This window comes from Eptatretus burgeri, chromosome 20 (genome assembly GCF_056783735.1).
Source record: "Eptatretus burgeri isolate ZD-2024b chromosome 20, Ebu_testis_v1, whole genome shotgun sequence".
NCBI classification, from domain to species: domain Eukaryota; kingdom Metazoa; phylum Chordata; class Myxini; order Myxiniformes; family Myxinidae; genus Eptatretus; species Eptatretus burgeri.
This window is the reverse complement of record NC_140980.1, coordinates 1,355,859-1,374,250: the sequence shown is the minus strand read 5'-3', so window position 1 is coordinate 1,374,250 and position 18,392 is coordinate 1,355,859. Positions and strand designations below refer to the sequence as shown.

General features: G+C 47.8%; 1 protein-coding gene across 1 annotated transcript; it reads left to right on the top strand.

Annotated features, from left to right (window-relative positions):
- Positions 1 to 1,868: 1,868 nt before the first annotated feature.
- On the top strand, positions 1,869 to 8,782 carry LOC147008270 (uncharacterized). The gene is made up of 3 exons (XM_085865157.1): positions 1,869 to 2,120; positions 2,202 to 2,264; positions 8,003 to 8,782. Exons 1-3 carry the CDS (start codon positions 1,970 to 1,972, stop codon positions 8,704 to 8,706), a joined length of 918 nt encoding a protein of 305 aa, XP_085721283.1. The 5' UTR covers positions 1,869 to 1,969; the 3' UTR covers positions 8,707 to 8,782.
- Positions 8,783 to 18,392: the final 9,610 nt, after the last annotated feature.

Below are 18,392 nucleotides of genomic sequence, written 5' to 3'. Positions count from 1 at the left end.
CGCCTTGACGGCCCGCCTCCTGATCTCGACTCCACCCGCGTCTCGCCTTGACGGCCCGCCTCCTGACCTCGACTCCACCCGCGTCTCGCCTTGACGGCCCGCCTCCTGACCTCGACTCCACCCGTATCTCGCCTTGACGGCCCGCCTCCTGACCTCGACTCCGCCCACGTCTCGCCTTGACGACCCGCCTCCTGTTCCTCGGCTCCGCCCACGTCTCGTCTTGACGGCCCGCCTCCTGTTCCTCGGCTCTGCCCACGTCTCGCCTTGACTGCCCGCCTCCTGTTCCTCGACTCCTCCCACGTCTCGCCTTGACGGCCCGCCTCCTGTTCCTCGACTCCTCCCACGTCTCGCCTTGACGGCCCGCCTCCTGTTCCTCGGCTCCGCCCACGTCTCGTCTTGACGGCCCGCCTCCTGTTCCTCGGCTCCGCCCACGTCTCGTCTTGACGGCCCGCCTCCTGTTCCTCGGCTCCGCCCACATCTCCCCTTGACGGCCCACCTCCTGTTCCTCGGCTCCGCCCACGTCTCCCCTTGACGGCCCGCCTCCTGTTCCTCGGCTCCGCCCACGTCTCCCCTTGACGGCCCACCTCCTGTTCCACAGCTCCGCCCACGTCTCCCCTTGACGGCCCGCCTCCTGTTCCTCGGCTCCGCCCACGTCTCGCCTTGACGGCCCGCCTCCTGTTCCACGGCTCCGCCCACGTCTCGCCTTGACGGCCCGCATCCTGTATCTCGACTCCGCGCACGTCTCGCCTTGACGGCCCGCCTCCTGTTCCTCGACTCCGCCCACGTCTCGCCTTGACGGCCCGCCTCCTGTTCCACGGCTCCGCCCACGTCTCGCCTTGACGGCCCGCCTCCTGTTCCTCGACTCCGCCCACGTCTCGCCTTGACGGCCCGCCTCCTGTATCTCGACTCTGCGCACGTCTCGCCTTGACGGCCCGCCTCCTGTTCCACAGCTCCGCCCACGTCTCCCCTTGACGGCCCGCCTCCTGTTCCTCAGCTCCGCCCACGTCTCCCCTTGACGGCCCACCTCCTGTTCCACAGCTCCGCCCACGTCTCCCCTTGACGGCCCGCCTCCTCTTCTTCGGCTCCGCCCACGTCTCGCCTTGACGGCCCGCCTCCTGTTCCTCGACTCCGCCCACGTCTCGCCTTGACGGCCCGCCTCCTGTTCCTCGACTCCGCCCACGTCTCGCCTTGACGGCCCGCCTCCTGTATCTCGACTCTGCGCACGTCTCGCCTTGACGGCCCGCCTCCTGTTCCTCGAGTCCGCCCACGTCTCGTCTTGACGGCCCGCCTCCTGTTCCTCGGCTCCGCCCACATCTCGTCTTGACGGCCCGCCTCCTGTTCCTCCGCTCCGCCCACGTCTCGCCTTGACGGCCCGCCTCCTGTTCCTCGACTCCGCCCACGTCTCGCCTTGACGGCCCGCCTCCTGTATCTCGACTCCGCCTACGTCTCGCCTTGACGGCCCGCCTCCTGTTCCTCGGCTCCGCCCACGTCTTGTCTTGACGGCCCGCCTCCTGTTCCTCGGCTCCGCCCACGTCTCGCCTTGACGGCCCGCCTCCTGTTCCTCCGCTCCGCCCACACGACGTCGAACCGCCTCCTGTCTCTCGACTCCACCTTCCTGGTCCCGTGTACTGCTGAACCTTCCCTCTGGAATAACAACGGTGTTGTTTCCACCAGGTGACCAGAGACTGGATCTCTACTTGATTCCTGTGATTCCGGTTTTTGCTTCTGACTTGTAAGATTAATCTCATCATTTTATTCAGAATTTTAACGGTTTGGTCGTTTTTCTCGCAACACGATCAATTAATTAGTTTTTCCTCATTGTTTCATCGGTCACGTGACTGGGGCGGCGCGAATCTGTCGCCGAGAAACCGCGATTCGATGACCTTCGTGATCACGTGGTTTTATTTTGCCGGAATATTTCAACCTCTCCAGTCACGTGTTCAGTGTCCTCGAGTGAGGACGATGCGCGATGATCCGAGATCTCTCTGTGGAAGATCACAAAGAGAACACCCAGGGATCCACGAGCGGCTTCCATGGAGGACACACGGTCGATCCGAGAGTCCGTCCCTCACACAGCGGGTCCATGGTCGGTTCACCCGAGGACGAGGAGCCCGGACCCGGTACGTGACGTTCGCTCTGAACTGACATCTTGTTCTTCCTGGAAGTTTCGTTTTTATTTCACGGATTTGTTTGTGTTTCAGATCCCGTTGTGAAAGTGAAGGTCGAGTCCGAGTTCGTCGATGATTCGTTCCCTCCGTACGAAGGTTGGAACCACAAACTCATTCTTCATGTTCACACAGTAGTTTATTGTTTATAATGATAATTATAATAACAACAAGGAGGTGTCTGTGATCCCCAAATGTTTGTTTTGACCGCCGTTCGACCTTGACCATCAACATTCAGGGATAAAGTGTAAATTAATAAAAAATAGATTAACAAACACAAACAGAGAACCGGACAGTTTGTAGAAGTTGTTTATAATGATTTGTAAAGATCTCGTGTACACAAGCGGTGTGACGATGTACAAATCCTTATGTCACGAACATAAACCCCCTCCTCGTCAGTCACTTGTCACTGATATGAACAGGAGGAACAGTCATTCTGGGAAACAAGAGAAGAGTCGGCGAGTTCACATGGGTCCAAATAAGGGGGGAAGGGGGGTTGGAACGTGCAATGCAAACTGTTTTGAGAGTTGCGAAGGGAGATTGTGTGTGTGGTGTTGGATTAATTGGTGTGAATGAGGTGTGACCATCAGTGAGCCCTGAAAAGGACGGTTGGTGCTTTGTGTTGATTGTTCGTGCGTCCAGAGGGAATGAGGTGGAACGGAGATGGAGGAGAAGGTTTGTAAGTCAGTGTGTTTGGACGACGTGACCAGGAACTCTCTGCTGGATCTGTCGTTCTGCCTGGTGTTGGACTTCGCTCACTTGTGCTTGTTCTCCAGACACCAGCCCGTGTGGTCTCTCCATTCCCAGGTGTACTTTGTTCGGGACTCTGGTTCACACTTTTAGAATCCCCATTCTACTCTCCCGCAGACACGCACCTCTTCTCATTTTTCCCTTCTCTAAACATCTCTTGCACCTCATTTGCACCTCCTCATTCACACACTGTAGACACCCCATTTCCCTCCCTTTTTCCCCCACCGAAGCGACTGGGTTCATGGTGGTCCGTCGGCCGCTCCTGGTATTCTGGAGGGTACAATCACCTCGAGCTGTCTCTATCTTACTTGTTATTCTATTTTCCTCGGGTGTGTGTCTGATGGCGCCTGTCGTGTTGGTGTAAGTTAAGAATGTGTAAATTATATGTATCAGGTGAGCTCCACACTCTGTGCTCTTGTAAATACCTGCATTTCTTTTGCTTCACCCCATTAATCCATGCTGTAGACATTGCTCTTGTCTTAAAACATTTTATTATTGTTCCACATGCCCTTTCCTCACCATAATTATAAATAAACCTGTTTATCTATCTATAATTCCAGCAATCTCTGTGTGTGTGTGTGTCTGTCTGTCTGTGACCATTGTTTCTCGACAACCACTAGTCCGATCTAATTGAACTTGCCAGGTCCATTGCTGGGGACCTGAGTGTGTGCCTTTTCAAGGTTTAATATTAATCGGACAAGTGGTTCCCAAGTTATGGCCAAGTTAGAGCACGTTCCCCATTTCTGGATAGTGATTTCCGGATTCCGGACATTTCCAACAATGTACGGACTTCCGGATAGTGATGACTTACTGTATTCTCATAATTAATCGATTGCTTATGCTCATTTATAGATAAACACAATGCCCCAATCCAGTCGTCGTTTATGAGAGCGAAGGAACGGTTTGTGTGGTTGTTTGAAAGTTTTTTATTTTTTATTTTTTTATTGCTCATACGGCCACGCACGTACGGCCACGCGCGTATGGACACACGAGAGCGAAGGAACGGCCTGTGTAGTTGTTTGAAAGTTTTTTTATTTTTTATTTCTCGTACGGCCACACACGTACGGCCACGCGCGTATGGACACACGAGAGCGAAGGAACGGCCTGTGTGGTTGTTTCTGGCACGCGATTTGAAAGTTTTTTTTTTTTTTGCACGTACGGCCACGCACGTACGGGCACGCGAGAGCGTAGGAACGGTCTGTGTGGTTGTTGTTTCTGGCAAGCGGTTTGAATTTTCTTTTTGTACGTATGGCCACGCACGTATGGACACGCACTTGTATGATGTACCCAGCTCGTTCTGTCTTATTCTGATTGGTTCAGCGTAATCCACACACTGACACGTTTCCTGGAAGTTCTGCACCACTAATTTGCTCTTATTAGCTGGTGCATACTTGGCAGCTCCGCTCGGATGTACTTGATACGTTAAGTTCATACAAGTACGCATCGAGGGCACGGAACTCGCTTGGTGTGGTCAATCCACCAGAAACGGAAACACGTGAAGTGGTGTAATCCTGCCAGGATTGGTAATACCAATCAGCGTTCGTGGTTGCTTAGCAACCTGTCTGCACATGGAGTTATCTGTGCCCAGCGGCATCAAGGATGGGCATTCGGGAGGGACCTGAGGGCTTCCCCTCGTCGTGAGCCTCAAACCCCAGATCCGCAACAATTTCAACAACCAAAGTTGTCTTTTTGGAACACCCTGTACAACTTTCACCATCGATCATTTTTGGCCTTTTTATTTGCATTGGTTAAGGATAAGTTTGTTAACCTGGTTAATTTGAGTAAAGTTATCTGATTGATTTGGGTGCGGTGACGTGTGTGATTGTGACAATATTGTTGTGGGCCGGGGGTCGGTGGCGAGAACGACCGCTGGGTGGGGAAGTTTACGCCGTCTCCCACCGGTCTCCCCAGAATTATAGGCCATTGCTCTGGATAACTCCGATTAATCGACCGTGAAACGCCAATATCTCGACCGCGTGGTGCAGGGTTAATTGTCGAGATCCCAAAAAACCTAAATATCCACACAGTCTTGGCTACCGGGGATTCAAGCCCCCGGCACATCTTTCTCGAACCGGGTCACTCTACCGACTGCGGTAGGGTTCCGACTACCGAATACTAACTCCGGTTCGGTTGCAGCTGAGCAGAAACTGCCAAATCCGTGCCGGCTGGGATTAACGGATTATCGGGGATGAAACCCCGTCTGAACTCAGACCCTGACCATGCTGGACCAAATAAAGAAAGGACGGAAACGAGCTGGGAACATTTCTAATAATTTATTTACAATAAAAGACAAGGAGGCAAGACTTGAAGCGAATATGCAGAGCAGGAATTTTCAATAAATTCAAAGCACTTACTCAATTCTACTTATAGACGGGCCCACACGCAGGCACACACACACAAAAAGAAAAGAACCCCCGGAGTTTTTATTGGACGCTCCAGCCGATGAGAGAGACGAGCTGTGGGTCAGAGTTCGGATGGGCACCTGTGGGTCGTCGAAGGTTCCAGCCGCACGTGTGTGGCTCGTGGCGGAAGCTGCGTGGAACAATCGGAGCTCCAGGGCGGAGATCAGGGTCGCGGACGGGACCCACCAAGGCTCCACGAACATGCTGGTTCACTCACTCTCCAGCCCAACCACCGTCAACTAACTTGTAACCACTCAAGTACTCCAGATCTCTCAGCGCCAACGCCAACAAGAACGACAACCGAGTCTGCTCGGGGATATATTGTTACGAATCCAGCAGCCATTTGCACACAAACAGACAGCAGTCCCGAAGCTTGGTCATTTCGATAAGTATGTGTTTATAGTTAGAATCCCTCCTTCTGTCTAATGGGAATTTCGTGTGTGTGCTTCGAGTTATTTTTTAGTTCGGTTTTTATATGTCAACTACAGCAGCAACATCCCTCCTTCGCTCCTGCCACCATCGGCCTTCCTCACGCGCATGCGTGCCGAGCACAGACGTGGGCGGGCCTTCCATCGCCTCAGATCAACGCCCAGCCAATGGGAGGTCAGCGTGCCGAAAGCTACGACAGAGCCTCTTCGGGAGGCGAGCCTCCGAGACGCCTCAACACCCCCCCCCCCCTGAGACGCACCGTCCAATCAGGAGGCGAGTGGTGAAAGAATAAATCGCACGGACCTCAAGAGAGTGGTGGTAAAAACGAGAGGACGGCACACAGTGGTGCTCGTGGTTCGAGCGGTCTGTGGTCCTTTGCGGTGGCTCACCGTGGTGGTGGTGACCGAACTGTAGTGGACGTGGTTCGAGCGGTCTGCGGTCGTGGTGGCTTAGTCTCGATCATGGGCCGTGGACTTCGGGTCGTGGGTTCGAGGCCCACCGTGGTGGTTTGGAGTCGGTGTGACCGCACGAGGCGGGAAGGTACCCCGGCCAGGCTCTGGTACCCCAGCTCGCCTTTCTCTCCTGGGCTGAGGACCGAAAATAGACCCACATGGTCCATTTCTTGTGTGTGTGTGTGTGTGTGTGTGTGTGTGTGTGTGTGTGTGTGTGTGTGTGTGTGTGCGTGCGCGCACACGCGCGTGTGTGTGTGGGACGCCGTCCTGCAAGTAGAAACTGTTAAGTGCTTTTCGTTCCTTGTAAATTGTATTTCTTTTATTCGTGATAAATCTGCTCTTTGTGCGCTCCCCTCCCCGATTATTGGTTATTAATAAACCCCCGTGTTAAATGCACCAGCTCGTTTTCTGTGCTTTCTCCCATTTGTCCAGCACGGTGCGTATTGAGAATTAGTGAGGCCGTTTGGGCTGGTAAGTAGTCATTGGGTCCGGCGCGGCTTTGGAAACTTCCGCTCGGTTACGCCGGATCCCAGTTGGTGATAGCGACTCGATTCGGACAAAGTCGGCCAAGGGTGTGATTTCCCCGGTAATTTGACGACGTGGGTACTTCGGTATATTGAAATTAGGCAATTGACCCTTCCCCACGCCGTTTCAATATTGGCGACCACGGTCCGCTAAGAGACCCATGACCTTAAGGACTTATCCAAGAGTCACGACCTAAATTCCGGGTGTTCGGTGGGAGACGACTCCACTGCTCCACCGGGTGGTGGTTTATTGCCACCGAACCCCGGCCCACAACAAATTGGTGATCAGGAGTGAGGAACAAAAGGTTCACTCATATGATGTCACAGGTCACATGGTTTGGCAGCCATATTTGATTTACCCGAAAGCTGACAAAAATCTTCTCCAGAACAGCTGGACAAATCGAGAGGAAACATCACAAAACCTGAACAGCTTTATCAATCTAACATCCCCAACATTGACTTAACCTGACACTGGTTGTATCTGCGGAGAAGCCGAAACTTCACATTAATGATCTAGTCGTAATGGGGAATGTATGTTTTAAATTTAAACTTGAGCGGACGCATGTTCCGGCAGCCAGATTTATTTAATTTTTTCATGTGGGTTTATTTATTTATTTATTTATTTAACTTTTTTTAAAATAAGGTTCACTTGGCTGTTCCTGGATGTGTTTGAGGGAAGAGGAGTACCAGCTGAAATGTGAATCCTATCCAGGTTCCTCCTGATGACCTCATGTTTGCTTTTTGCTTGTTCGGGTTTTGCTTGTTTTGCTGATTTCTCCAATGCAGGACTCGAACCTGTTTGGTCTTCCATTTGAATTTATTTTATTTTAATCCCATTCTAAATTCAATTGAATAATGACGAATGATGAAAATAATGTCACTGGTCAGGGTCAGGTGTCTGGTCAAAGTGGGACGTCTTGGTACCCGGTCATCACTGCCAGCAGTTATAAAGTGGCAGTTGTCATTACGTCTCTTATTAATTACATAACACACCAGTACACAAACACCACACAGAATACACCACACAAAACAACTCCTGCTGAGTTTCTGCAATCTCTGATTGCTCTTTTTCTTGTTTTATTTTGCATCGGTCATCAGAGTTCATCTTGCTGGTTGGTTATTGGCGATCTAAAAACATGTTAAACTCGCAACATCGACTTCTCTTTCCTTTAAAAAGAAAGTCGAACATTGAATTTACCTGACACTGATTATATCCCACAATTCTTTGCAGTGAACACATCATGACCGAATTTGTGATGGTGGTTCCTTCTTCTTTGCAGAGAAACAAATGAAATCCGTTTCTTTTACCAACTCTGCACAGTTCTTCAACAAAGAAGATCATTTCAATCAGCATTCCAACCAACGGGGGAACAACAAACGAGTTCACACTGGGGAGAATCCTTACAAATGTTCTTTGTGTTGTAACGTTTTCAGTCAGTTATCAAACTTGAAGAGACACAAACGAACTCACACTGGGGAGAAACCGTACAAATGTTCTGTGTGTTCTCAGGATTTTCGTGACTTGTCGACCCTAAATAGACACAGACTAATTCACACTGGGGAGAAACCGTACGAATGCTCTGTGTGTTGGAAGGATTTTCGTCGGTTATCACACTTGAATAACCACAAACTAATTCACACCAGGGAGAAATCATACGAATGTTTTGTGTGCTCTAAGGATTTTAGTCGGTTATCAAACTTGAAAGTCCACAAACCAACTCACACTGGGGAGAAACCGTTCAGATGTTCTTTGTGTTCTCAGGATTTTCGTGACTTATCGACCCTGAATAGACACAAACTAACTCACACTGGGGAGAAACCGTTCAAATGTTCTGTGTGTTGTAAGTATTTTCGTCGGTTATCACACGTGAATAGACACAAACTAATTCACACGAGGGAGAAACCCCACCAATGTTCTGTGTGTTCTCAGGATTTTCGTGACTTATCGACCCTGAATGGACACAAACTAGCTCACACGGGGTAGAAGCCGAAAAGTGTTCTGTGTTGTATTTTTTTCATGAGTTATCAGCCTTGAATAAACATAAACAAACTCACTCTGGTGAGAAGAGTTTGGTTGTCGATAGGTCTCCTCTGAGTGATTCTGAGTGATGGCAAACCTGTGGCTATTAAGGCAACCGGTGAGGAGAAAGTGAGCAGGCAGAAACTCAACCCTGGCATCTCCCCTCCTGGTACGACTCCTCTGAGTGTCATCGGTAACCCCCTGTCAAGCAGCTGAGGTCCGACGGCCTCTTGGGGAAAGCAAAATAGCTGGCTGAAACAAAAATGTGCCGCCCCCTCTCCGGCCTTGTTCCCCTCTCCCATCATCCGTCTGTGATCTGTCCCCCCTATATTTGCTCAGGGCACTCAATGTCCATCAAAAAACCCCCTTCTGGTGAAACTGCCAAAATCAAGAATCACTGCTCACCTACACTCTTTCATTTCTCTTTTTTCCACCTCTGGAACAAACTCTCATTCTCTCTTTAATCCCACTCCGTCCTCCAGGTCTTCAAAACAGCTGTTCAGCACCATCTCATATCTTCCCCCATCAAAAATCTTGATCTTTACTTTGTCCGTTAATCCACTCCAAACCCACATCCTTCAAATTTCCTGTTTTCCTTCCTTAAAGTCCCTGTAGTACCATCTTGTTTTCCCCATGTACCCCGCCCCATCCCTCTCCCTTCCACTGATTTCCTGTTGGCTCTGTTCTCCACTATTTTGTCCTTCCTCTCCCGTCCCTCTTGTCTCCTGCCTTGTTATATGTTCTGTGTTTTCGCTCTTACACGAGCCTCGACAAAAAAACCAATGATAAACAGTCACAGAAAATGACAAAAGGGACCCAGACCCCTGGTAGGCTGAGGCCTAAGTCTGTGCGGCCACACCAAGCAGCCAAAATGTGTGATGAAAAGGATAATGACTGCACCTTCTCCAGTGAGGAAGGGGATCCCTGCCTCATGAGAGGACAATGCCCCACACCAAAGCTCAAAGCAAAAAAGGTGTCGTCTGTTCCACAACCAACAAATATGAGGTTCCAGAACAATAAATTAACAGAACGGGAGCCTGGAGGAGAAGGAAATCATCCTCTACTGCAAAGCAGATTCTATGAAATGAAGCATGGGGTGGGGGGGGGGTGAACGGTGGAGGAGAAAGATCCACGAACCAATTGAAGCAAGCAAAGCTGCCAGCCAAGGCCGAAGGTGTTCCATGATCAAAATTCAATTGAACAGCATCAATGGGGTAAAGACACTTCACCCAGGAAAGTATAAAGGAAATAACTATTAAAGCAAGACAACAAGCAACGGAAAACATAAATCGGATGACCCAAGGAGAGAAAATCAGCATAATAATGAAATCCTGGACAAATAAGGAAAAATGGACCTCGGTATATTATGGGCAAGAAGGAAAAATGGGCAATGGGATATACCAAACGAAAAGGTGTGAGAAAAGGAAATGCGAACACCTGGGAACAGATATTCCGAAGACTATGCCCTGAAAAGGGAAATTATAAGAGGGCAGCACAAAACTCAAAGAAAAACAACATCCTCCAAGGGTAAATATTCACAAAAGAGGAACTAAGAGTAAGAGATGAACAAACTGAAGACGTAATAAGAAGTGACCGGTTACCTATAAATGGCGACCGACCCACCAATACCACAACTTGGGTTTTTGAGGCGACGGTTGGTTCTCTCCAGGGGTCTCTGCTGACTTTCTCAAAGACAAGTTTCCGGTCGTTGTTCATCATGTTTTTACTTTATTTCGTTGCCTCCGTGTTTACTGTGAGTTCCCAGTTCAGTTTTGTTTTAAAACTTGTGCTATTTGGTGAGTTTTTGTCGGTCTTGTAACATCGGGTTTCCCTGAGGCCGACCCGTCTTCTTGTCGGTGTGCACGATCGTGTTTATTTGTGTTTTCTAATGATTACCCTCGCCAAAGGAGAGGGTGTTGTGCTTGGGTCCGTTTGTCTGTTTATTTGTTTGTTACTTACGAGATCTAAAGATTTCGTAAGTATATTGATGCCTTCCGTTTCTGTTTGTTTGTTTGTTTGTTTGTTTGTTTGTAGGCAGGATAACTCGAGAACGGAAGAAGCTACCAATGTCAAATTACACCACGTGATTCAGGAGGGTGATGGCTCGTGCTGATTAGATTTTGGTCAAAATCGGTCAAAGGTCAAGGTCACAGTGAGGTCAAATATTCGATTTTTGATGTTTTGGTACAGATAACTCGAGAACGGAAGAAGCTACCAATGTCAAATTACACCACGTGATTCAGGAAGGTGATGGCGAGTGCTGATTAGATTTTGGTCAAAATCGGTCAAAGGTCAAGGTCACAGTGAGGTCAAACTTCCAAAAAATGAAAACTCGAGAACGGAAGAAGCTACCAATGTCAAATTACACCACGTGATTCAGGAGGGTGATGGCTCGCGCTGATTAGATTTTGGTCAAAATCGGTCAAAGGTCAAGGTCACAGTGAGGTCAAACATCCAAAACATTCTATTTTTGATGGTTTGGTAGAGAATCATCGTAGAAACTTCTGGTTTGCTTCGCTACCTTCTCTCCAGACAGCTTCTATTAGACAAGGTCAGAGGTCAAGTTGACGATTTCGTAAGTACCAGTCTATGACTGCTTGTTTGTTTGTTTGTTTGTTTGTTTGTCTGCACAGACCGTTTATGCTTTTCTTTGCAACCGCTCGCCGGATTGAGACGAAATTTTCACCGGAGGTGCGACGACTCATGTCGAATGTTTTAATGATAATTAGGACGTCATAAGTCACGTGGTGTGGCAGCCATATTGGAAAAATGGAAGAACTTTGGACCTCTGTGTCTCTGAAACTGCACAAAGGAAAAAAAATTGAAACTTGGCACATGGCAAGTACTCCTCATGGGGAATGAGTGATTTTTTTTTATGACGTCAGAATTGCATATATAGAACGCTACATCCAATCAGTATGAAAATTTTTGAGGGTCATCTCGGGATACAGAAAAATATTTAATAATGGCGTCATTAGTCACGTGATTTGTCAGCCATTTTGTTTAAAAACAAAAAAACCTTCAAAAATCTTCTTCTCTGAAGTGGCTGAACAGATCGAGTTGAAACTTTACACGCATGACTGCCTATCCATGAGGAACAAATGGTTCACACATATGATGTCATAGGTCACATGGTTTGGCAGCCATATTGGATTTACCCTAAAACCTATAAAAATGCACCACTCAAAAGAAGTCCTGGCAAGAGTCTGCAATCTCTAATTGCTCTTTTTCTTGTTCCCATCAGTTTTTTTATTTTAACCACTTTTCCCTCCATCCTCCATCTATCCCTCCCAACTATACCCTCTGTTTATAGGTCACGTCATAGGTCATATATATATATATATATATATATATATATATATATATATATATATATATATATATATATATATATATATATATATATATCGGGGCGTATTATGTGATACCGGTCGTCCGTCCGTCTGTCTGTCTGTCCGTCCGTTCCTGTCCGCACTCTAACTCCCAAAGTTTTCAACTTTCACGTTTCATATTTGGTACATAGGTACAGACTGTGGAGTCGGTGTGTCATGACATACGTTCGTCATCTAAAGTGGTTGCCATGGCAACCAGTATGCTGTTTTCCATGTCGTCGCACAATTCTGTATATACCTTCTTGTTAGGGTGTATATTGTGCTCACTTGCGCTCTTGTGACTGATAACAATATACAAATACATATATTGCTTTATAATTATACTTTACTGGAATGCTTTATAAAAAATATTAATTATTAGACTCGTCTTTTAAAAACGATAAATGTATAAACAGGCGAGCATTGGGTGGCTTTGACACCAACTCTGGTTTGTCTTCATTGCACTGTCCAGTTTCCTTCCGATTGCACACGTCACATCCGTGGCCTTTGTGACGTCGTCTGCACAAATAAAAGTCGCTCGTAACCTTGCGCACACAAAGTCTGTCTGTCTCGAGAGGTCTGTCTCGAGATCACTCCCTCCAGGATACCTGACGGTTTGTCCTGGAACGCGGCCGTTGGTGGGGCTTGACACAAAGAAGAGTCTGCACACGCAGCAGGTGAACACTTTGAGGAAAAGATGACGTAATCGATCAACATTCCAGGACTTTTCGATTTTCTCCAATAGAATAGTGCGCATGACCTTGAACCATCACTCTTTCACAATGACATGACAACCACAAAATGCGTCAACATCTTATAACTTATCAAGCAAAACCTCTTACAAGTCCAGGTACATTCAAAGTGCACCGCCCCCATGCCAAATAAATAATAAAAAAAAACATATCCTCCAGCATGCACGACATTGCCGGGGCACCTTTGGCACCAGGTGATGCTGCTGTGCAGCACATGGAGGCGGAATTGGGAGGGAGCCCGGAGCAGTGTACAGTAATTTATTTATTTTTTATTTTGGAAAACACTGTCGAAGCTCGTGTGAGAGCGAACACACAGAATGTACAAAAGGGGGGCATGAGACAAGAGGGGTGGGAGAGGGAAGGACAAAACAGTACGGAACAGAGACATGAGGAGATCTGTGGAAGGGAGAGGGATAAACAAGATCGACATTGCAGGGACTTTCAGGAAGGAAAGCAGGGAATTTGAAGGAGGTGGGTTTGGGGTGGATTAACGGGGTGAGAAAAGATCGAGGATTTGGATGGGGGACGATAAGAGGTGGTGTTGAACGGCTGTTTTGAAGAACATGGCAAAAGTTTCAGTGTTATCAACCAGGTCACTTTGTTCCATCGCAAGACATTCCTTTTATCAACATTTAGGTCAAAAGACTCTTGGCTGAAGGGAAGCATCACTGACATCCAATTTGACTTATCGCATAAACATTAAATTTATAAAGCACCAGCAACAATTACAATTGAGAGTACATTCATATAATTATTTTCTCCCACAAGGGATCGGTTCAGGAGTCGGTGAACGGAGGCGACCGAGTGCGAGCTCGGGAACAGTGCCGAGGAGGTGAAACATCTCACACGTGTTTTCATTCGACGATGGAACAATTCCTTCCAAGCCCGTGGGTGTGCTGTCTCTGTCGATGACGAACATTGCGGGGACCTCGAATGCCTCGTCCGCAGGAGTCACCCTCGTGTGCGATGTGAAATGGTGTTCCGTAAGGAGATGTTGAAGTTTCACAAAAGTGCAGCACACATCAAAGAGGAAACACAAAGACACACGAACAACTCATTTAACGTGTTAAATGAGGCGGTGTGAAAGACGCTGCATCAACTGCAGTGAACTGTTTATTCAATGTTTTTTTTTCGTTTTTTTTTTCGACAGTCTTTGAAACTTTATTTCTTTCGATTAAATTTCATGTTCCGAACAGTGTAGAACACAAATCGCCTTCTCTGTACTTTCACAAACCCTCGGTTTAGGAGTCATTTGGCAAAATTGTACATGTCGTCTGAACCAATGAAATTTGCCGCTGGCGCTCAAGGCGGGGGAACATCGACATTCGGAAACAAACAGACAAATTAGACAGGCAGAATCGACTGATCGATAAACCTGAAAAAAAAAACATATCCCATTTTGCAAGTAATATATAAACAGAGAGGGGGGAAAACATAACCTATTAATAATGGGATAATCATAAAATATACTTTCATAACTATTGTACATCCATCCGTCCATCAGGACCACACTCTGTACGGAGCATCGGTGCTGCCTCAGCAGTCTCCTGGGCTATTGGGTACAATCCTGGACGGGTCACCACTCCAACACAGGATACCAGCAAGCTGGCGCTCATTTTGCCGACCTCAGAAGGATGACAGGCAGATTCAACCCCACCCCGAAACCAATTCTGAAATTATCTTGAGCAGTGTAGTGCTAGTTTGTTTGAGTGTGTTATTGTACGTGAATTCTCCGAGATCATAGTTTGCGCTATTGTACTGTACAGCTCGTGCCTCACCTTTGACCTGCCTTACCACAGCGTCCACACTATCTTCGTCAACTGAATCGACCTCGACCAGCTTCAAGGATTTACCCACAAGATGCCTAAACCCTACAACTGAGGCACAACCCTCCATACGTATAACGACAATGTCATTACCTAAATAGTTTGTGAGATTTTGGAACACCTGCCTGCGAGATAACAATCCACCTAAACTACAGTACATATGATGTAATTCAATAGCTGTCCATGGACGGAGTTGTTGGTTTGCTTACAGTCATGTCATTATTACCGATTTCAGAGCATCATCATCGATTACATCAGAGTTCATTGACAAATTGGTATACTTAGGAATAACCATGAACGCATCATAACACTTCTTATGGTATTGCGCGTCTGCGGCAGGGAAATCTGCAAGAACACCTTTGATGCGGATTTCAACCTTTCTACCCCAATCATCATTTCTCTGCTCACATAAATCTAAAAGGACATCTTTGGTAGGTGTAAGGCCAGGGCGATCACTGGTCTCGCACTGGATTATACGCTCCCACCTGTCAGGGTGTTTGGGGTCTTTAGGAAGACAGTCATCACCACAGATTAAACAATGTTTTTTTTAATTGAAACGTTGGAAGTTGAGACCTTCTTACTCTGCTAGTCACTGGTTCACTCTGTTGTTGAAAAGTCTTCTTTCCTTTTCTTGGCTATATACTTAGCCACATTCTGTTTAGATGTGTAAGTACAGTAACACATCTTATGACATTCCACAGATGAATTCTCTCCCTGTGAGTCCAAAATGGCCTGTAACTTGACATGAACATCATCGTCACCCCTCTCTTAACTCCGCTGAATCACTGTCCTGATGCCTTGGACTCTCACTGTCTGATGGGATCCCTTCTCACGGCAGATCGGGAGGAGACACGTTTCGCAAGCCATCTCGATCAACTGAAAAGAGAATTGAGTATGTTTTGAGAGCCGCCACAGTTATGTCATATATATATATATATATATATATATATATATATATATATATATATATATATATATATATATATATATATATATATATATGTGATAACTTTTTACATGCCTTTATCGTAATCCTTGACCATGAAAACATGTCTCGACACCATGTTTGTGACATTACCATGCATAGTTGCAAAGATATTGAAGAAAATAGGTTTTTTGGTAATGGTGGCCCGAATTTGCATGTTTAAAAAAATGCCCAAAATTGTTTCAAGAACAACCAAGCTGAATTGCTTCAGGGACCCCATGGGATAGCAAATCCACCAAAAACCTTATACTATAGGCCATTGCCAGGTTCTCCAAATGGCAAATGGACTAAATGGTTAGGTTCGATAGACTCTCCGCACCATTCATGCGTGACACCTGGTACGAGTAGTGTTGATGGGAAAATTTGTTGGCAAGTGCCAGGCTCGGTCACCCTCTCCAAGTGCCAGAGAGGCCACCAGTATGTCATGAGCACACATCCACGAAGATAACAGTTGAGTAAGAAACACACCATCCTGTCTGTAAAAGAAAACAAAAGAGAAAGGAAGAAAAAAAAAAGACAACTTAACCAAAACAAGTCCATTCCAAAACAAGGCAGGCAAGGAAGGTTAAGGGTACACTCCATCTCACCTGGTCTGAGGTCATCACACCCATTTGCGTCCTCAAGAACACCTCGAAACTGCATTTGCTTACCATCGATATCACCGTGCCACCATTGCTGTGTCACCTGCTGTCCAATGCAGGGCTTGTTGCCTGCTGCTGCTTGTGAGTAGGCCATATGGGCCAAAGCATTTTTGTGGGCCATTGAGGCCAAAGTGCTTTTGTGGGCCGTTGCAGCCGAAGATTCATGCCATTTTGTGGGCTCAGTGGGCCGAAGAACTCTTTGTGAGATTTGGCCACTGGGCCGACTGAACTCACCTGGTGAGAGGCCAATAAGGCCACGAACTGAGGAAACACTCAGAGGTGAATGAATAATACTGCCGGGAGGGGCATGAAGGAGCGAACATGTGAAAGAACTTGGAACCTTTGAATGTTCTGCTCCTATGCCAATATTGGTGTTTAAGTAAAATTGAATGCCCTCCCGTTCAAATCCATAATTAGAATGTTAAGTTGTGTGCATAGAGTGTGAATTTGTTTGTTAGATTGGTGACCCGACACACTAGGATAGGGACATGCCAATCTTACTGTGACACTTTGGTTTTTTGTAGTTAAGTGCTTTCCATGTTGTGGGTTAGAGTAAATGGGAGGTCTGTGCTGTACGTGAGACAGGGCCATTGCCGTGGGCTGCCCCAGATGGAGGCTTGGGAGAGCCTCAGGAGAAAGGTGGGGGTAGTGTTACGGAAATGGCCCTTCGTAGGCTACTAAATATAGGATTTGCTCAGATCCCCCATTAAATGCATGTTTAGCTAGGCTATTCGGTAAATGGACGTTACATGTGTGTCGGGAGGTGTAGGATACATTCTAATTGTTAGTACAGTGGTGGTGTGCCGAGGGCTTCTTCTTCCTCCCCTCTGCGGATGATAGGCCCCGCCCTGTCGGCTGAGGGGGAGTAGCCTCAAGAGGGAGGTGGAGCTGGGGGGAGGAGTTTGTCGGCTTCATAAAGGGGGAGGAGCCAGTGGCTCGCAAGGAGCGAACAGAAAAATAAACTGTGGTGAAACTGTGAGCGCCGAGGTGGCGCCGATCGGCTGTACACGGGACAGCTGTGTCTGTTTTTTGTGAGGAACGAGCCGAAAGAAAGGCAGGGAAGGCAACAGAGAAACGAAGTGTCGAGTCGCGATCTGCTGGATGAGCAGGGGCTTCGAGGCGAGCGAGAAAAGGAAAGGCAGTGGTGAATCGGCCGGGAGAGAAAAGGTGGAACTGAGAAACGACTGGTGGGAGTCGTGATCTGCTGTGTAGGGGACGGCTGTGTCTGTCTGCGATCTGCTTCGTGAAGGAGGCAGGAGAAACGACTGGAGGCTGCCTGCACGTGGAGTGGGCGATCGACTTTCATGAGAAGGTCCTCGACACATTTGTCGATCCGCCTGCCAGAGCCCAAACACCTCGATTTGGCCTTGTCTGGTGAACAGGCCAGGCCTGGATTTGTATGCTGGACCTTGTGAAAAGCCAGCTGGAGCATAACACCGTGGATCTTTCGCTCTGGTGCAGTCGACCTCGTGGGGTCTGAACGCGCGAGAGTGCATGTGTGAGGTCTGCGACAAAACGGCAAGCGCCATTTTGCCACACGGCGTGTTCGAGCTGGGGCTCGAATCCGTGGACATCGGCTTGTTACGAGCGACATTCGTGCTTTTGACACTTTCCACTCGTCCATGAAACATCACCAAGTACTCTGTCTTGTCTGCATGTTGTTTAAGGCATATCTCGGTAGGGACCCCCTCGAAACCTGTAATCCGTAGTTCCCAAGTTAAGAACGGGTTAAAGATTGTTAATAAAAACATTGTCGTGAATATTTTGCTTGTGTTGTGTTCCCCGATGTTCCCCAATAAATCTGGTTGGTTCGTATGAAGTTTCCGCTATGGATTAATTCGTGTCGCATCGAGGAACGATCCGTTCGATTGGTATACAAAACCAAAATGGTTACAGACTGGCAGAAAACGCTCGGCATCTGACAAAACCAGTCTGAAACCGGGGTTCTATTTCCCCAACTGGTAAGGTCCAGGATTACGTTGGTATCGCGATTGAAGACGCATGACCCGAGGCCTGTGCCGAGCCAGCCGGCGTTATAAACCCCGGAAACGGCGGTGGTGAGGGTGGCGCCAAGA